The 18,548-nt window shown below is 42.5% G+C and overlaps 3 protein-coding genes across 4 annotated transcripts; 1 reads left to right on the top strand and 2 right to left on the bottom strand.

The window, feature by feature from the left end:
• The first annotated feature begins 1,301 nt into the window (after window positions 1–1,301).
• zgc:113227 (uncharacterized protein LOC541506 homolog) lies at window positions 1,302–2,867 on the top strand. Its single transcript, XM_056751536.1, has 2 exons — window positions 1,302–1,444; window positions 1,678–2,867. Exons 1-2 carry the CDS (start codon window positions 1,307–1,309, stop codon window positions 2,764–2,766), a joined length of 1,227 nt encoding a protein of 408 aa, XP_056607514.1. The 5' UTR covers window positions 1,302–1,306; the 3' UTR covers window positions 2,767–2,867.
• Window positions 2,868–2,914: 47 nt separating this feature from the next.
• Window positions 2,915–5,884, bottom strand: si:dkey-261j15.2 (uncharacterized protein LOC794828 homolog). 2 transcript variants are annotated; one of them, XR_008907054.1, is made up of 4 exons: window positions 4,875–5,884; window positions 3,959–4,339; window positions 3,197–3,811; window positions 2,917–3,081 (listed from the first exon to the last, which is right to left on the bottom strand). XR_008907054.1 is itself a non-coding variant. In XM_056751537.1 (3 exons), exons 1-3 carry the CDS (start codon window positions 5,257–5,259, stop codon window positions 3,528–3,530), a joined length of 1,050 nt encoding a protein of 349 aa, XP_056607515.1. In that variant the 5' UTR covers window positions 5,260–5,884; the 3' UTR covers window positions 2,915–3,527. The 2 variants fall into 2 exon arrangements, 1 of the variants encoding a protein (XP_056607515.1); XM_056751537.1 differs by having other exon boundaries at window positions 2,915–3,811.
• A 415-nt stretch (window positions 5,885–6,299) lies between these two features.
• LOC130424433 (uncharacterized) lies at window positions 6,300–8,591 on the bottom strand. The gene is made up of 4 exons (XM_056750077.1): window positions 8,477–8,591; window positions 7,395–7,775; window positions 6,626–7,247; window positions 6,300–6,501 (listed from the first exon to the last, which is right to left on the bottom strand). Exons 1-3 carry the CDS (start codon window positions 8,589–8,591, stop codon window positions 6,928–6,930), a joined length of 816 nt encoding a protein of 271 aa, XP_056606055.1. The 3' UTR covers window positions 6,300–6,501; window positions 6,626–6,927.
• Between the last annotated feature and the right edge of the window lie 9,957 nt (window positions 8,592–18,548).

Here is an 18,548-nt window from a genome sequence, read left to right as displayed (position 1 = left end):
ACTTTTCATCTTACTTTAAAGGATTTTCCTTAGCAGACATTATTGCCATCAACAACAGCGCTACATAATATTACTAAACAAATATCCGAAACTGTTTTGTTTTGTTCTGTTGTCTTAAGGTTCCATACATTTAATTGTGTAAGCCTATCTTTTTTTAAACCAGGCTGTTGTTTAAGTTAACTTAAAAAAGCCTCAAATATACTCTTTAATGGGAAGTTGCATTGGCAACTACTTGGGCATTTTGTCCCAAATAGTCTACCTCTTCACAAAGCAAACAAACTGTGCATTTCCACCTGCAGCCTTGACACACTGGTCGTTCATTAACTTAATTAAAACTAACATAATAATGAGGAGGACGTTTTTTTAGCAGCAGACAGAAGCTTATTTGCATATACAGACCTAATGAGTGCATGGCAGCAGGTGCAAACACATGATAATTATCAGTAATGACATTCACCTGTGACCATTTCCACTTTCGCTTAAGAATCATTTCTTAAAAACCATCACGAGAAATGTAATCTGCACAACGGTAAAAACAAACAAACAAACAAAAAAACAGGGACAATAAAGATTGTGCACGTACATATTTGACTAAACATTGTGGTTTTTATTTTTGGGGTTTATTAAGCGTGCATTTTTTAAAGTTTTGTAATTAAGACAAAAAGCAAAGGCACTTACGACATACTTCGATACCTGAAAGTATAGTCACGAGTTAATTGTTTGTTTATAATTACTTTTTTTATTTTTTATGATCGGAGCTTATGTGCTTCTGCCACCTGCTGGTGATAAGCACAAACTACGACTCAAAATGCAACCCATTACAAACACAGTATTGTACAAATCTCGAACCAACGTGCAATATATAGCGGCTAAAATTGCATGATGCATAGAAACGACAGACATAATTTATTGGCTGGAAGATTTTTTAGGTTTCTGACATTTTCATGAAATTGTGACTAAAGCTTGTAAAATAATTTAACCACAATTAGAGTCCTATACATAGCGTTATTCAATCACTCATAAATGAGTGTTTTACAAAATACAGTGAGTAAGTCAAAACCATTACATGCAGGGCGTATATTACGAATTCACGAAAGGGCTTTGATGGACCGTGAATAAAACATTTATAAACAACTATTAAAACACTGGTTTTACACTCATTTGAAGCACGTTGATAAAATTATGGCGTTAAATGTTTTATTGTAATGATGAATCAATCTTAGGGGTAAATTTACGCAGTTCTGCATTTCTACGGAACAGTGACGTAGGTGATTACGTGTGTCAGTAAGTCCGCCCACAAACAAACATGGCGACCCACAGTCGTTCTTTACAGGTCTGTCTTTTGGCTTTGAGAACGTATTTTAACATCCAAAGTAATTTGATCAAGCGTCTTTATGCCATCCAAAGAGAATGCCACAGACGACGTCTACGTTCAAGACAACAGGTAAAGCATCGCTTCATTTATTATCTCAACTGTACCATAAACATTCTGGGATTCCAAGCGTCCTGGACAGCGAGAATCTTCCTATTGCAGTTTTACTCGTGTTCATGGGAAGGGTTTTTAATGTCCCCTATTTTATATTAAAAAATAGGTGAATGTGAACGCTTTTAAGCAGAATATCAATGTAAACATTATACTCGGATAACCTTTTATACTTCTGTATTCATATTTTTCAGATAGCCTTGGTTATCATGAGAAGACGAAGAGCTGTTATGTGGGCATATCCACGAGAGCAAAAATGGTGGGACAACGTCGTACCTGAATTCAGCCTAGCGCAGTTCATCCAGAACTTCAAAGTATCGCGGAAGACCTTTGAATACATCTGCTGTCGTCTCAAACGCTTGATGCAAAAAAGAAACACTAATTTCCGCTTGTGTGTGCCTGTGAGGAAAAGAATCGCCATCGCCCTCTGGAAGCTGGCCACAGGCAGCGAGTACAAAAGTGTGAGCCAGCTTTTCGGGGTTGGCTTGAGTACCGTCTTCAACTGTGTGCAGGACTTTTGCAATGCAGTGCTTAGAGTTCTTCTGCCTGCACACATCAAATTTCCAGATTCTAGAAAGCTGGTGGAGATGGCAGATGTCTTCGAAACCCGCTGGAGAGTGCCACAGTGCGTTGGGGTGATCGATGGAAGCCACATCCCTATAATAGCGCCCGAAGAGTACCCTAATGACTACATCAACAGAAAAAGTTGGCACTCAATAGTACTTCAGGCAGTCGTGGATGCAGACGGACTCTTCTGGGATCTATGCGTTGGCTATCCTGGCAGCGTGCACGAGGCGAAGATCCTGAGACGTTCTTATCTATGGGACAAGCTGAATGATGGACAGCTGTTGCGCCAAAACACAGTAAGCCTCTCAGGTTGCGATGTTGGACATTACCTGATTGGTGGCACAGAATACCCCCTGCAAAACTGGCTCATGAAGCCGTTTTTAGACAAGGGGGACTTAACCCCACAGCAACAAAGGTGCAATTCCAGGTTGAGATGTGCACGGTCAGTCGTGGACGAGAGTTTTGAGAGGCTAAAGGGACGATGGAGGTGTCTCTTAAAAAGGAATGACTGTAAACTGGAGATGATAAAAAAGATGGTTATGACCTGCTGCGTGCTGCACAACATCTGTGAGGAACGTGGGGATGAATTCACTGATGACCTTTCAGCAATGCATGTGAACATGCAGCCACCTCTGCAGCCATTAACAGAGCAGGGACAACCAGAAGGAACTGAAGTTCAATCTGCATTATTAGACCACTTTAACAGACAAGAGTGATATTAGTTTAGCAACGGTATCAGTATTTATTGGTTTTCTGTTATATTGAATAAATGCTTGCTTAAGATGTAAATATTGAATAAAATATGCAAACATAGTTATCCATGTATTGGTTTAATAGAAACAAATATATACAGTTGCAAATTGTACAATTGGGTACACATGTGTGTAAAAGAAATTCTGTGTTCTGTTAAAAAATACATCAGGATGAAGCTTTGAAAGTCTGAACTGAGAATGTCTGGTAGTGAGGGCTCAGGTATGTCGTATCCTTCTAGGAGTGATCCGTGCAGAATCAGGTCAAACAACCTTTAGTGCCTGAAAGATTAATAGGAAACAGGCAAAACAAGAGTATGTTAACCTTGATCTTAAGATTAAAGAACACATTTTTTAAATGAAGACACTGCTGGTTCAAATCTAGAATACAGTTCACCTAAGATGCATGTTTTTTTGGCCCATGGTGGGTGCAGGCAGGGAACTTGGACATAGCTGGTTGGATAGAGCCCTCATTTACTGCCATTATGTTCCACACCTGTTCTTCAGGAGATGGTGCTTGATTTTCACGGTGTAAGGACATATCCAAAGAAAGCTGGAGCAAACCATTTTCCCAGAATGCATTTTGTGAAACCATTGAAGTGTTGGCAAACCGATTTGTTGAATGTGCAACACCGCACAAAAAAAGTGTATTACGAATGTAGTTTGAAGGGGGTCCATTTGGATTTCAATCTGACTTTAAATGCTAAAGTGTTTGTTTAATTTTTTGTTCATTGCTTGTTTCCCTGCTGTCCTTCCATTACTGCGACCATGCGTTCCAGTAGTCCCAACATCGAATTTGTAGCTTCATCAATTTTATTAAGAATAGCAGTATTAAGTTCTTTGGCGTGCTCCATAAAGCGTTCATCGGATGCTTTTAAGTATTCCAGTAGCTCCTGGTTTGAATCTATTTTCCGTACTCTGGTTCTTTTTGGAGAACTTTTTGGTTGTGACTGAGAAGGGCTGAAGGACGACTCGGCTTGGTCCAGCACCACATCAATTTCTGCGAAACAGTCTGTATGTAACATAACACAAAAAGAACATTATATGGCTAGTCATACGTCGCCAGCTACAAACAAATTTATCGATATCTAAGCTGCCTAACTCAGCTGCGTACAAATAACATCATGAAAGGTAATAGTTATGAAAGACAAACACTTACCAATATCGGCCTCAGAGGACGTTGACGATTCAGTCTTTATCTCAAGAATTGCCGTTGCTGAATTCAACGCCCCAGTCAGGTGGTGTTCCAGCACAGCATCCATGACATCATACCTGGCTTTTTTATTGTTCTGTTCAATAGTAGTTTTACTTGCATTGTCATTAGTTTTCTTAATTTTTTTGAGTTTGTTTACAATTTGTAAGGCTGAACGACTGAAGCCTGCATCGGCCATCTTTTGGCTTATCAGATCATACACTTTCTTCTTTCGTTTGTAGTGCTGAAATTGCTCCTGGATCACTGTGGATGACCATATCGCAAGCAGCACGCTTGTTTCCTCTGAAGACCATTGCTGGGCAATTTTGGGCTCCGACATTCTGCTGCCTAAAGTCAATCAAACAAAAATGTGTTGCCGATAAACTAGATGGGTAGCTAACATAAGAAAACATAATAACAAATATTTTCACACATTGTGATTCAAAAAACATTTAGTAATCCCTACTGTTGCTGCTTGGATACGAAAAGTTAAAATGTCATTAAACAAGAAGTTGCATACGAACTTCAAGAGACTTGATTTCTTTTGGGTCTGACTTCGTTGTGAAATGGTCTCAGTCCAACGCCATTACTAAGAAACAATTTAATGAAATAATGTAATGCTATTGTAGTAATAGGATATACATAATTTAATATTTTTAATCTCTTCACATTCACACGTCATTGAAGTCGATTTTCTTGATAGCAATGAGCTTTTATTTTGGCGGAAATCCAAAGGAACGGTTTCTGCGGTTTTAAAATCGATTTGTTGTGGAACCCTAGCAGCGAGTCTAAAACATCATAACACTGCATTACATTAAATACAAATAACGACAGAAAATTTGTAGGAACACGTAAAACAAAGTTGACAAAAGTAAAAACTTACCAAGATCATCTGCAGAGGCTTGAGATTCAGCGTCAGTGTCAAGCATGGCCGTCTCTGATTTTAGCGCTCCAGTCAACTGACTCTCTGGTCGGTGTCCCAACACAGACTCCAAAACTCCATAGTTTACGTGTTTATTGCTGCTTTTACTGCCTTTCATCTTTTGGTCCCTGTACTCCTTTCTAAGCTTTTTCAATTTGTTTGTGACTTGCTCTGTTGAACGCCTGAAGCCGCCGTTCAACATCTCTTGGCGAATCTCGTCGTAAACTCTGTTCCTTGTCCTCGGGTGCTTCGAGTTTAATTTCTCCTGGATCTCCGTGGAAGACCATATCGCAAGCAACACATTAGTCTCTTCACAAGACCACGGTGCATTTTTGTTTTCAGACATTTTGATTTTATGTGTTCAATTAGCGAGCAATGACGTACAGTACAGTGGTACAGCTAGCCAGACTGTTATTTTGAAAACGTTTCCTCGTGACGACACATTGTCGCGCCTGCCGCTTTTGATTGGCTCCTTGTGCAAGATGGACAGTAGAGGGTAGAGGCCTTCGGAGAAGGGTCTGGCTGCAGCCTATCAACTTGCACTCTCACGCAGCGTCCCAAATCGCATATTAAATGAGTAGGTACTCAATTTCAGTAGGTACGTACTCAACGGGGCAAAATGGGTACGTGCTGTTTTCCGTTAATGGGTGGATGAATGTATGCGATCAGCCGTTGACCGCCATATCGATGATCTTCTTCTCCTTTTTAATTGCGGGGAGCACGTTACGTTTGTGGTGCATATCTGCCACCTACTGTACTGGAGTGTACACGGGCCATATATTAACCATGTGACGTAATAACAAGCGCAACAACTTCAGTTCTGAGAGACAGGTGCATTATTAACATCAGTTTGCTAACTTACAAGCAAAATGTTTGTAATGTCTTCACAAAAAAGATGTCGGTCAGCTGCTCGACGTTCTCGCCTTTGTAGAGCACTGCTGATTTTATTGTCAAGGAATATAAATATTATTGCTTATAAATTAAATGTACCTTAGAAATGCATTGCTAGCTGACACCTACACTTGTGCAAAATATTATTGATAAGTGCTGACCAATACTTATTCATTTTTTTCTCCTGGAAATTATATATTGTATTGAAATAGTCAAATAAATGTAATTGTATTGCCATATGCCATCTATGCATTAATACGGACTCAAAAATGTGAATGCATACGTTTTCAGTGAAGCAATGACATAATGCATGAAGAAATGTAATATGTTTTATTTACAGAAAACTAAAGAATAAAACATATGTAAATTTGATGTAAGAAAATAAATTAATTTTATTATTATAATAATACATTTACATTTTAATACATTTACAAGTAGACATCATATAAATCAAAGCATTATTTGAATTTATTCAAATAAATTTAAAAAGCGTCTTTAACTTGCCTATGGTTTAATATATGTAATGTTAAGTCTACTTGCGCAAAAAATGTGTGTCAAAGAAATGTGTTCTTTTAAAAACTACATCAGGATGAAGCTTTGAAAGTCTGAACTGAGAATGTCTGGTAGTCAGGGCTCAGGTATGTCGTATCCTTCTAGGAGCAATCGGTGAAGAATCAGGTCAAACAACCTATAGTGCCTGAAATATTAATAGGAAAAAAGGGCAAAACAGGAGTGTGTTAACATTTAAGCGTTGATATAACAATTATAGAACACATTTTTTAAATTAAGACACTTCTGGTTCAAATCTAGAAATCGTTCACCTAATATAATGCATGTATTTTGGCCCATGGTGGGTGCAGGCATGGAACTTGGACATAGCTGGTTTGGTTAGAGCCCTCATTGACTGCCATTATGTTCCACAGCTGTTCTTCAGAAGATGGTGCTTGATTTTCATGGTGTGCAGACATATTCAAAGAAAGCTGGAGCAAACAATTTTGCCATAATGCATTTTGTGACACCATTGAAGTGTTGGCAAAGCGATTTGTTGAATGTGCAACACCGCACAAAAAAAGTGTATTACGAATGTAGTTTGAAGGGGGTCCATTTGGATTTCAATCTGACTTTAAATGCAAAAGGGTTTGTTTAATTTTTTATTCATTGCTTGTTTCCCTGCTGGCTGTCCTTCCATTACTGCGACCATGCGTTCCAGTAGTCCCAACATTGAATTTTTAGCTTCATCAATTTTATTAAGAATAGCAGTATTAAGTTCTCTGGCGTGCTCCATAAAGCATTCATCGGATGCTTTTAAGTATTCCAGTAGCTCCTGGTTTGAATCTATTTTCCGTACTCTGGTTCTTTTCGGAGAACTTTTTGGTTGTGACTGAGAAGGGCTGAAGGACGACTCGGCTTGGTCCAGCACCACATCAGTTTCTGCGAAACAGTCTGTATGTAACATAACACAAAAAGAACATTATATGACTAGTCATACGTCGCCAACAACAAACAAATTTATCGATATCTGAGCTGCCTTACTCAGCTCCGTACAAATAACATCATGAAAGGTAATAGTTATGAAAGACAAACACTTACTAATATTGGCCTCAGAGGACGTTGACGATTCAGTCTTTATCTCAAGAATTGCCGTCGCTGAATTCAACGCCCCAGTCAGGTGGTGTTCCAGCACAGCATCCATGACATCATACCTGGCTTTTTTATTGTTCTGTTCAATAGTAGTTTTACTTGCATTGTCATTAGTTTTTTTAATTTTTTTGAGTTTGTTTACAATTTGTAAGGCTGAACGACTGAAGCCTGCATCGTCCATCTTTTGGCTTATCAGATCATACACTTTCTTCTTTCGTTTGTAGTGCTGAAATTGCTCCTGGATCACTGTGGATGACCATATCGCAAGCAGCACGCTTGTTTCCTCTGAAGACCACTGCTGGGCAATTTTGGGCTCCGACATTCTGCTGCCTAAATTCAATCAAACAAAAATGTGTTGCTGATAAACTAGATGGGTAGCTAACATAAGAAAACATAATAACAAATATTTTCACACATTGTGATTAAAAAAACATTTATCATTTCTTATTGTTACTTCTTGGATAAAAAATGCTAAAATAGCATTAAATAAGAATCCAGGTGCACATGAACATTCAAGATTTCTTTTTGGTCTGATTTAAGGCTCATATACACTAAAGACTTTGGCCCAGATTGTGCACAGATTTTCAGTCTGTGGCAGTCTGCAGATTTTATAAATTAGTGTAATTCTATCTAAAATTTCTAGTCTGCAAGATTATGATGTCTAGTTTAAAGAAAATTTGTTGAGATTTTAAGTCTTGTTATGTATTTCAGCCATTAGTTGTGACATGATCTCAGTCCACCGCCACTATCAAGAAACAATTTAAGTAAATAATTGAATACTAATGTACTAATAGAATATACATAATTTAATATTTTTACTCTCTTCACATTCACACGTCATTGACGTCGATTTATTTTATACCCATGAACTTTTATTTTGGCAGGAATCCAGAGGTTATGCGGATTTAAAATCGTTTTGTTGTGAAACATTAGTAGCGAGTCAAAACATCTTAACACTGCATTAAATACAAATAACGTTAGAAAATAATGTAGGAAACTGTAAAGCAAAGTTTTACCAACTAAAAACTTACCAAGATCATCTGCAGAGGCTTGCGATTCAGCGTCGGTGTCAAGCATGGCCGTCTCTGATTTTAGCGCTCCAGTCAACCAGACTGTTATTTTGAAAACATTTCCTGGTGACGACATATTATCCCGCCTCCCGATGTTGATTGGCTCCTTGTGGAAGATGGACAGAAGAGGTTGAGGCCTTCGTGGTTTAACAGAAGTTGAAGGAAATCTACAACTTTTCTTTCAACATATTATTTTGGAGTTTGCTATATTTTTAAAGTCTGCTGCGTAAAAGTATTTTTTATTGTTGATTATGAGCCAAGAAATAGTTTCCTACAGGCAGTGACTATTTACGATAACGTTACACCGTTGTTTCTGACAACCTGCTTTGACAAGCCGAACAATGTTTTGAACAAACACTACAACACACTGACGTGTATAATAACTTAATTATTTTACTTTGACGGTCGTTATTATATTTTAGGGAAACAAAATAGCTAGAAACATTAACACATGTTATCTTACATTGCCCGAGAGAGAGAGAGAGAGAGAGAGAGATAGAGAGAGTCCTCAGGGCATTTTATACCAAATATTTAGAATATAAAGAATTCACGTTTTTTTAAACAGTCTTACTTAAAACCCATATAAAGTTATTTGGTCATGATGTGAAAAATGTGACTTGGGAAATCACTTGCCACTAGGTGGCGGTAAATAACTATCTATTTGTTATCTTACCATGGCGCAACATTCATCACAAAATAAACTGTTTGTTTCCTCTAGTAGTTGAATAAACCAGTGATGATCTATAGAAGGTCTTATATCTCATCGCATATTTATTTATAACTACACAGAATTGATTCCAGAGCAGACAAACATAAACCCATCCATTAGTGCTTGAATCTTAGGCAAAGACAGTAAAATTATAATTGTATATTGTTTAGCAAGTATGTATTTTTGTCATTGTCTGTGCATTGCACATAGAGTGATTCTCTAAAGACTTATGTGGCCAGGACTGATTTTGATGGATTTTGGTTCATATAATGATATTTATTTGTGTTCAGCAGAAGAAAAAAGCTTTGGAATGAAACAAGGGTTGAGTAAATGATGAAAGAATCATGATTGGGTGACATCTCGACAATGACTATTTTAAAGTGGCATTGCACTTCCACTACCCTTTATAATGTCTAATTGCTTCAAATCTTTTTTAAATAAAGCATGAAATATCTAATTAACTGATATTGTATCGGGTAACAATGAGTGTAAACAGACAAACTGCTTGTCAATGGAAACTTGTTACATCATGCCTGGTTAAAAGAACGTTGTGTAGGGTAGTGTTGTCACAATACTGGAATTTCTACCACGGGAAAAAAGTGCCATAACAATAAGGCCCTATTTTTTTCCTTTGATTTAAAATTAAATTGAACAAGACTAGACCATGAGGTATATATTTACATTATTGACTAATTGTTAATCTAATGTAAATTTTATTAATTCATTATTAATATCAATATTTAAAATTAAAGTTGTATTGGAACCGTTTCAGATTTTTCAGTATCGATATATCGATATTTTTGACAACACTAGGTCCCAGTGTTACTGGATTGTTCTGATTCTCACATTTTTCCGTTTCATCCGCATATAAAACAGTAGATGATGGATGCCTGGGGTGTGGGGTGTTGGCTCCCTCTCATTTTGGAAGGGACTCCAGGCCATAAGCAGCAGTCAAAATAACGCAGCGCTGAAATGAAAATCAATGCCTGAGGAAACACTGCCACTGCCAGAGGGAGGTATGCAAGGTCACAGGCCCGTATCATATTTTACACATACAAAATCACAATATTTTTTCAGTAGAGGCACCTGTTATCAAGAAAAGCACATAGTGTTTCATGAAGAATATTCAGATACAAAAGTCGTAAGGGGCACAGGCAACATTTAAAGGGTTGTTACTCAATTTAGAAGTATAAATGCCAACTGTGTAATGAATCAATTATCACTTTTGTATACAGAACTTTAGCTGATAAAACTAAAATAAATACATTTGCTATTTCAATAGTGCGAAAGGAAACAAGAGGCGTTTTTTGCTTGAATTATAAGATCATAAAGAAATTTAAGACAGTATTTTATAATATTTTATAACATACATTTTCAAGCAGTTTTGTGTTGTATTGTAGACTGAGACTATTTAAGCTAACAGCTCTTACTCCGTGGAGTTATACCAGCGACTTGCTTTAGCAATAACCACTCCACCACATAAAGTTTGACATTTTTAAGATTTATCTCCATAATATGTATCATTTCAGATACCGATCCGCTAGTGGTACATCACACAGTCACCGGGGATGAAGGCATATATTGGCAATGGTTGAATAACAGTCTGTATCCCTGATCTGAACTAACATCCTCTCCCTGCTGACTTGTGTTTATTTTGTCGGGCTCATGTAGTTTATCAGACAAGAGTGGGAGGGAGACAGAAGCACAGATGGCTAAAAATGTGATAGATTTTGGCTGAGTGGCAGAGCCTGTCTTCAGTGTCCAGGGTCAACCCTCTCTCGGCTTCTCTCAGTCCCCCCGTCTCCTCTTCATCATGTACAGATGTATCTGAAGGATGTATCTTTCTTTCTTGCTTCCTCCCATTCTCCTTTTAAGCATGCGTCTATCCATCACTCCAGATTTTCTCATCCTCGTCATCACTTCCACATTCCATCCCTTTCTTTCCCTCGATCTCCCTCCTCTGTTCCTTCTTTCCAATCTGTTTTATCAGCAGCAACGTCATGCTTTGGGCTGTGCATAATTTTTCAGGTGTAATGAAACATTTGCTGTGATTCATTTGACTGATGCTGTCAGTGCTTGTTGAACAGACATCCTGTGGAGGCAGATTTGCTTGAAAGAATGTATGTGCTCAGTTCCTTTACAGATGTATAAATTATAACGTGTGTTAAAAACGGGTTCTGAAAGCATTTATAAAGCATATTATATTAACCATTCATAGAAAGTATTAGCAACATGTCTCTTTTAGTAAAACAAATCTATTCTGCTGTAAATGCCGGCGTGTGCTGTTGTTGTGGGGGATGTGCAGTGTGTAATGTGATGCTGCTGGTAGAGATGCACAGGAAACAGCAACAGACACACACTTACATTCAGCACGTCCCACACACTGTCCCCAATGCCTAGGCGCTGTGGACCGACAGACATTTAGGAAAAGATGAACATGCTTATTTAATAACCTTAAAGACGGTAGCACAGGTGAGGATGTCAGGTGACCATCACTTTCGATCCCATAAGCCTTGTGTTATGTTAGACACTATCCAGTAACATTTTAAACATTGTTGCATTAACAAATGTTAACAGTGACTTTTTTCATTTTAATAATGTATGATTAAATGCTGAAATAAACATGAACTAAGATTAATAAATGTTTTACAAGAATTGTTCATGTAGGCTAATGCATTAACTATTTGTTAACAAATACAACTATATATAGTAAAATGTTGTTAACCATGTTTCTTAAAGTGTATTTGAAAAGTTAATAAAAACATGATTGCATAATTAGTAGTGAATTGGTTTTTTATCAATTAGTTGCTCAGAAAGTCTACTTTTATAGCAGTTACTGTCTGCGTGATGTCAAAAATGTATTATTTTTAGAGGAGATTATTACGTAGTTAAATATTAAATAAAATATTACAAAATTACAGTCATGATTGAAATATTAAAAAAAACTTTTGTTACAGTATCTTGCAAAAAATATGTACAGAAATACAGGATATAGCGAAGTAGCATGATTTTTTATGCACCATTAAGAGTAGCTGGCACTGTCACCGAACTGCTGTATCCAGGGCAGTGCTGGGATATATACTGTATCAAGTCATGTGTAACTTGCTAATCAGTATCATAAAATTGTAAATTAAGTGTTATGAAGAACACTCAATTTCTGTCGAGTGTAGCTAAAAGGTTTTCAAAATCCTAATGGAATCTGTTTGGTTTAAAGGCTGTGAGCTGAAAACATACATGAAGTCGTTTTGGAGGAAGAAGGTGCAGAATGACTATTTTAAGGATAATTGTCAAAAATAAGGGATCTGTCTGGCATGTTCAAATATTAGCTAGCTATCACTCATACATGATCAATATAATGCATTAGATAACCCTTGCAACCCTTTCAAATGTGTAAATTTGAAAAACTAAGTGTGCTTTTTAAAGATTACATTATGGTGCGATCACACAGAACAAGCTTTTCATGTTCGAAAACGCGAGGCGTGCTGCACTGCTCTTTTGGTGACTCTTTGAAATATGTGGATCCCTCTTGATGAAAACGTGAGGCACAACAGGCGGCAGAAACTCGGGGTACCTGCCGTGCATAAGCAGTGTGTGATGATTCTGTCCCATCTAGTCATGTTTCTCTTGATCTTGTGGCAAGATCATGACAGAACCTCATGTTTTATGTGGAGAGAGGCATTTTTGTCCCAATTTATCAGCATGCTCTCTCCAGGTCTCGTCACTGTTCCTGCCATCTTGTTTCCTCTTTAGTGATAATTATTAGTTCATGCCCCTTACCTGTCCCCTCTTGATTTATTTCCCTATATATTGACCTCGTGTCTCTTGTCTTGTGCTGGTTCATTGTCACTAGTCGCTTGTGGTGAGTTCATGCCTTGTCTTTTGTTGTTATGTCATATGTTATCTTTAGTCTTGTTAGGTTTAGTTAGTCTGTGTTCCTGTTACTTGTTATGTTATACCCTTGTTTGTTATTTTACTCCCTCATGAGTTTTTGTTTTGTCTTTTTGTTACTATTTATTAAAGTCTCCTCCCCTACCCGCTGTCTGCGCCGTCTCACAGCAAAAGACGCGTTCTGTCTGATCAGGCCCTTATACAGCTACTCAGTAGGTGTCAAGATCGGGGCTCTTTTAGTGCGCTTCTTTGTGGAAGTGAACTCTGTAGTGAGATAGAATTGCATCTTTAAATTTATTACACGGTTCAGACAGATCCACGTAATGAATAGATTCACTCTTGCTGTGTGTCACAGCACTGGGCCTGCATATTGAGCCGTGATGGTCAAACAGATTAGAAACTGTAACACCTCAGCTGTCAAGCATGTCGTACATTTTTTGGGTAAACTACCAGAGCCGCCCGCTTAACAGTAAACCTCAGCAGGCTGTGTTTTTTCCACCTTGCAAGTAACCTGACAGTAGCCCTACATAACCGTCAACGTTGGTGTCACCGGGTGGCTTGATTGCTGGCCATAACAAGCGGCAGCTGAAGCGAATTAAGCTGCGCTTCATTGAAGCACGCGCTCAGGACGAGGGTGTATAAAAGAGTGGTGTTCTGGGCAAGCAAGGGGTGGTGTATCTGGACTGGTGTGTGTCTTGACGGCGGCGTAACCGGAGAGAGCTGAAGGTTGGATGTCTGATCGGTGTTCTAGTGGGAAGAGATTACACAGCAGAGGGGAAGGTCGCTGATGTGTTCACGTCAAACTTCTGCAGTCGCCATCCTTGGAGTCATTCACCCTACAGCAAGAGGAGAAACAGGTCGACTAATCACTGTGGAGATGAAGTGAGTTTGCAGTGTCTGAGAGGGTGAAATACACACGTGTGAGGATTTCTAAGAGTGATTTATGCACGAGTGTGGTGAGGTCTAACGACTGTGTTTCTCCAGAAACTGAGATGAATGACAATTGACGTCTGCATATGAAGATCCTTTTGAATTGATCTGCCTAAAGCTGTGTTCAGGTTTTCCTTTGTGCCCGGAGTGGCGACGGACTCAAGCTGAGCTTGAACACCGCCATTGCCTGTCCCTCGGGGAAGAGGTGAAGCTGTTGTCCTTCCGCCGACTGGTCTACGAACTCACACACCAGCCGAGCCCGAACACCGTCGTTGTCTGTCCCTCGGGGAAGAGGAGAAGTTGCTGTCCTCCCCTGGTTTGTTCTGTGAACTGACACACCAGCCGAGCCCGAACACCGTCGTTGTCTGTCCCTCGGGGAAGAGGAGAAGTTGCTGTTCTCCCCTGGATTGTTCTGTGAACTTACACACCAGCCGAGCCCGAACACCGTCGTTGTCTGTCCCTCGGGGAAGAGGAGAAGTTGCTGTCATCCCCTGGACTGTTCTGTGAACTTACACACCAGCCGAGTCTGAGCATTGTCGGCTGCCTGTCTCACGAACACTTCCGAGGAGACGAAGGAAGCCACTGTCTCACCCACGAACATTTGCATCACTGCTTTTAATGTTTTAAGTTAATAAAATACTTACCCTTTTAAATCCACTTCTTGTTGTCCGCCTCTTGGTGTCCTCGGGTGTCTGCTCCTCCGGAGTGTGGTTATTGGCCCTCGGCCCTAACATCGGTGACATCACTTTTGGCGTAGTCGGCAGGATTACCACTCGGAGTTGAGCGGCCGGAGGACCCAGGATGGCGGACGAGGACTTGCCAGCCGTCCGGCAGCCGATGGCATCTATGTTCATGGGAGTTCCGTGGGCTCAAAAGTATGGTGGATCTGGCTCTGAGTTGAGTTTTTCGGACTGGAGGGCGCAAGTGGAGTACTTGGCCGGACTGCAAGGGCTCAGTGAAGCCCAGAAGATACAGTTTGTCTTGAATTCACTTGAGGGGGAGGCGAAGAGAGAAGTCCGAGCAGCACCTGAAGCCGTCCGAGCCACCACACGGGCCATATTCGAATTTCTGTCTGGGCAATACGGTGATTCGACTCCGGTGGCAGTGTTACGAACGCAGTTTTTCAACTGTAAGCAGGTACCTGGGCAGACACTGCGAGCATTCGCTCTGCGACTACGGGAACTGTTCTCCAGGCTGAAGAATCGAGAACATCATGGACTGGGAGAGGAAGAGACACTGTTAAGAGACCAGTTCCTGTTGGGGTTACGAGAAGGTCCAATACGACAGAGTCTGAGGTTACAGCTTCGAAGGGACGCCACCCTGACATTCGAAGATGTACGTAAGGAGGCCCTAGCCTTGGAACAAGATCACCATCAGACTGTAGAAACACCGGTGTGTATGGCTGCAAGTGGAATGAGTGCCCCAACACAGCCCGAACCGACCGACTGGAAGCGGACCCTACGTGCGGAGTTAATGAAAGACGTCCGAGAAGAAATGGCCGAACTCTCAAAATCCATTCTTGGAGAACTCCGCCGTGGACGGCCAGAGCCCCTGCCCCTACCTCGAGAACGTTCGTATTCTGACGGAGGGAGAGATCCGGGAAGACGCACCAGCCGTCCGTTCAGTTCCAGGTTCCAGTGGGATGAGCAGGGGCGCCCGATCTGCAACACCTGCGGAGAGCCCGGACACTACAGCCGCCAATGCGGTTCCCGACGTAGCTCGCAAGGGGGTTTTTAGAACGACCGGCCACTGTGGGTCAAGTGGTCGGGACCCCCCGGATAGACCCTTGTGTGGACTCAGCTCCACGAGACGGCCTAGTGGGACGCTGTCCCCTCCTGGAGATTAAGATCAATGGCGTTACTGTTCGGTGCCTGGTAGACACAGGGTCCCAGGTCACTATGTTGTCTGAGAGTTTGTCCAAAGATCTGTTTGATGCTCATCACTTACCCGAAGCTGAAGTCCCTTGGCTCACCCTGCGTGGGGCAAATGGCCTGCGCATCCCCTACATCGGATACCAGGTCACCAACTTCGAAATTCACGGCACCACAATCCCGAAGAAGGGGGTAGTGATCGTGCGAGACTCCTGTCTGGGAGAACATCGAGCCCTGTTAGGGATGAATGTCATCATGGACTGTTGGGAGGAACTGTTCCAGGCTGGACCTCTTCGTTACACCTCCACAGCCGAGAAGAAGGAGTGGGAGCGTGTTGTGACTGACTGTCGGCGGGTGCAGGTGGCGATTTTCCAACGCGACCGGGAGGACGTGGGTCGGGTGGCCTGCCGGTATGCTGTTTCTGTCCCTGCCCGGAGCGAAGCTGTGGTCTGGGTTCGGCTGCCAGGTCGGACCTATGGCCCTGAAGATTGCCTCCTTGTTGAACCCCACTGGGAGTGCCAGACTGTTGAAGTCGCTCGGGGGTTAACAGTAGCCCGTCGGGGCCGAGTCGCAGTTAAAGTAAGAAACCCGAATACTTACCCCGTCCATCTGTACCGTCACCAACGACTGACCCGTATCACGCCTGTAGACCCCCACCAGGTGAGGGAGGAGCAGGAGGTCCGCTTCTGCCAAGTGAGCGCCACAGTGGTCGAGGTTGGCCTGGCGGAGAAGGAGTCTCGTCCTGGTTCCACTGCACAGGGCATGCCGGGCCACCTTCAGAGCGAGTCCCTGGAAGGAGAGGGCCTAACGGAAGAACAAACCCGCAAACTCCAGAGTCTACTGGCCAAGTGGCAACACATCTTCTCCACCCACGACGAAGACTATGGGTGCACCGACATAGTCAAGCACGCCATTCCTACTGGAGACGCCCCACCAAGTCGAGAACGATACCGCCCAGTCCCTCCGACTTTGTATACGGAAGTACGAGCCCTACTGAAAGGAATGTTGGGACGAGGAGTTATCCGGGAGAGCAGCAGCCCATGGGCCGCCCCAATTGTCCTGGTCCGCAAGAAGACAGGCTCTTGGAGGTTTTGTGTAGACTATCGGAAACTGAACTTGGTCACCAAGAAGGATGCCTTTCCCTTGCCCCGGATCGAGGATTCCCTTACGGGACTGACCGGCGCCAGCTGGTACTCTACCCTGGACTTAGCGAGTGGCTACTGGCAGGTGAAGATGGAGGAGCAGGACCGCGAGAAGACTGCCTTTACCACCCCTTTCGGCCTATTTGAATGGGATCGTATGCCCTTCGGCCTCTGTAACGCTCCTGCGACCTTCCAGAGGCTCATGCAGCGATGCCTGGGAGGGCAGCTGATGGACTCCGCCTTGGTTTACTTAGACGATGTGATCGTCTACTCCCCTGACTTCAATGGTCACTTGTCACACTTGGAGCAAGTCTTCCGGGCAATGGAACGGTATGGACTGAAGCTCCAGCCCGGGAAATGCCAGCTCCTCAGAAGAGAGGTTCAGTTCCTGGGGCACCGGGTGAGCGCTGCAGGAGTGGCTGTTGATCCGGAGAAGGTGTCTGCAGTGCAGGGCTGGGTCCCTCCGAAGACCGTAAGGCAGGTACGGTCCTTTCTTGGATTCGTCGGCTACTACAGACGCTTCATAAAGGACTTCTCAAAAATTGCAAAACCCCTGAATCAGCTGCTGGCCGGTACCGGTACCTCGCGGAGCCGAAGTTCCCCTACCATCACCTGGAGTCAGGAGTGCGAGACCGCCTTCCACCGACTCAAGCAGGAGTTGTTGCAGGCCCCCATTCTGGCTTACGCCGATTTCACCCAGCCTTTCGTCCTCTACACTGACGCTAGCAATAGCGGGCTGGGAGCCGTACTGGCCCAACGACAAGACGGGACAGAAAGGGTCATTGCCTACGCCAGTCGGAGCCTCCACCCTGCTGAACGGAACGATGCCAATTACAGCTCTTTTAAAATTGAGCTGCTGGCCCTGAAGTGGGCTCTGTGCGAGAAGTTTAAGGATTACCTGTGGGGAGCCGAAGTGCTGGTAGTAACCGACAACAGTCCGCTGGTACACCTGCAGACCGCGAAGCTGGGAGCGGTGGAGCAGCGGTGGGTGGCCCAGCTCGCCAACTTCAACTATCGGCTACAATATCGACCAGGCCGAGAGCACATAAATGCCGATGTCCTGTCCCGATTACCACCAGCTAGGGAAGGGGGAACTTCAGGGCCAGAACCAGAAGAAGGGCTGATGGTGGGAGTGGTGGAAGCACCTGGAGCACGAGCGGAAGGCATACCAGCAAATTGGGGATGGGACCCCCATCGATGGAGGGAACGGCAAGAGCAGGATGAAGGGCTGGCTACCCTGTGGACTTACCTGGAGAGGAACAAATTCCCTGGGGTGGAGGAACGACAGGGACATCCGGTGAGGGTAAAGAAGCTTCTGGGGCAGTGGAAGAGGCTGAAGTTGCGAGATGGTGTGATCTGTAGGTCTGTTCTGGACTCGAGGACCCATGAGATGGTGTCTCAGGTGGTGGTGCCTGAAGCCCAAATTCAGCCGTTGCTCCAGGCCTATCATGACCAGTTAGGACATCAGGGCCAAGAACGGACAGTATCACTAC

Source organism: Triplophysa dalaica, chromosome 6 (assembly GCF_015846415.1).
Source record: "Triplophysa dalaica isolate WHDGS20190420 chromosome 6, ASM1584641v1, whole genome shotgun sequence".
Lineage (NCBI taxonomy): Eukaryota > Metazoa > Chordata > Actinopteri > Cypriniformes > Nemacheilidae > Triplophysa > Triplophysa dalaica.
Note: the sequence above shows the minus strand (reverse complement) of the source record. Positions and strands in the feature narration are given on the sequence as shown.

What these genes read in the sequence shown, in the direction of transcription:
- zgc:113227 (XM_056751536.1), top strand. Translation starts at nt 1,307, where the DNA reads ATGGCGACCCACAGTCGTTCTTTACAGGTCTGTCTTTTGGCTTTGAGA. An exon ending in GTCTACGTTCAAGACAACAG is followed by an intron (nt 1,445 to 1,677) that starts GTAAAGCATCGC and finishes CATATTTTTCAG; the next exon opens with ATAGCCTTGGTTATCATGAG.
- si:dkey-261j15.2 (XM_056751537.1), bottom strand. Translation starts at nt 5,259, where the DNA reads ATGTCTGAAAACAAAAATGCACCGTGGTCTTGTGAAGAGACTAATGTG. An exon ending in AGCCTCTGCAGATGATCTTG is followed by an intron (nt 4,340 to 4,874) that starts GTAAGTTTTTAC and finishes GATTGACTTTAG; the next exon opens with GCAGCAGAATGTCGGAGCCC. An exon ending in GTCCTCTGAGGCCGATATTG is followed by an intron (nt 3,812 to 3,958) that starts GTAAGTGTTTGT and finishes TGTTACATACAG; the next exon opens with ACTGTTTCGCAGAAATTGAT.
- LOC130424433 (XM_056750077.1), bottom strand. Translation starts at nt 8,591, where the DNA reads ATGTCGTCACCAGGAAATGTTTTCAAAATAACAGTCTGGTTGACTGGA. An exon ending in AGCCTCTGCAGATGATCTTG is followed by an intron (nt 7,776 to 8,476) that starts GTAAGTTTTTAG and finishes GATTGAATTTAG; the next exon opens with GCAGCAGAATGTCGGAGCCC. An exon ending in GTCCTCTGAGGCCAATATTA is followed by an intron (nt 7,248 to 7,394) that starts GTAAGTGTTTGT and finishes TGTTACATACAG; the next exon opens with ACTGTTTCGCAGAAACTGAT.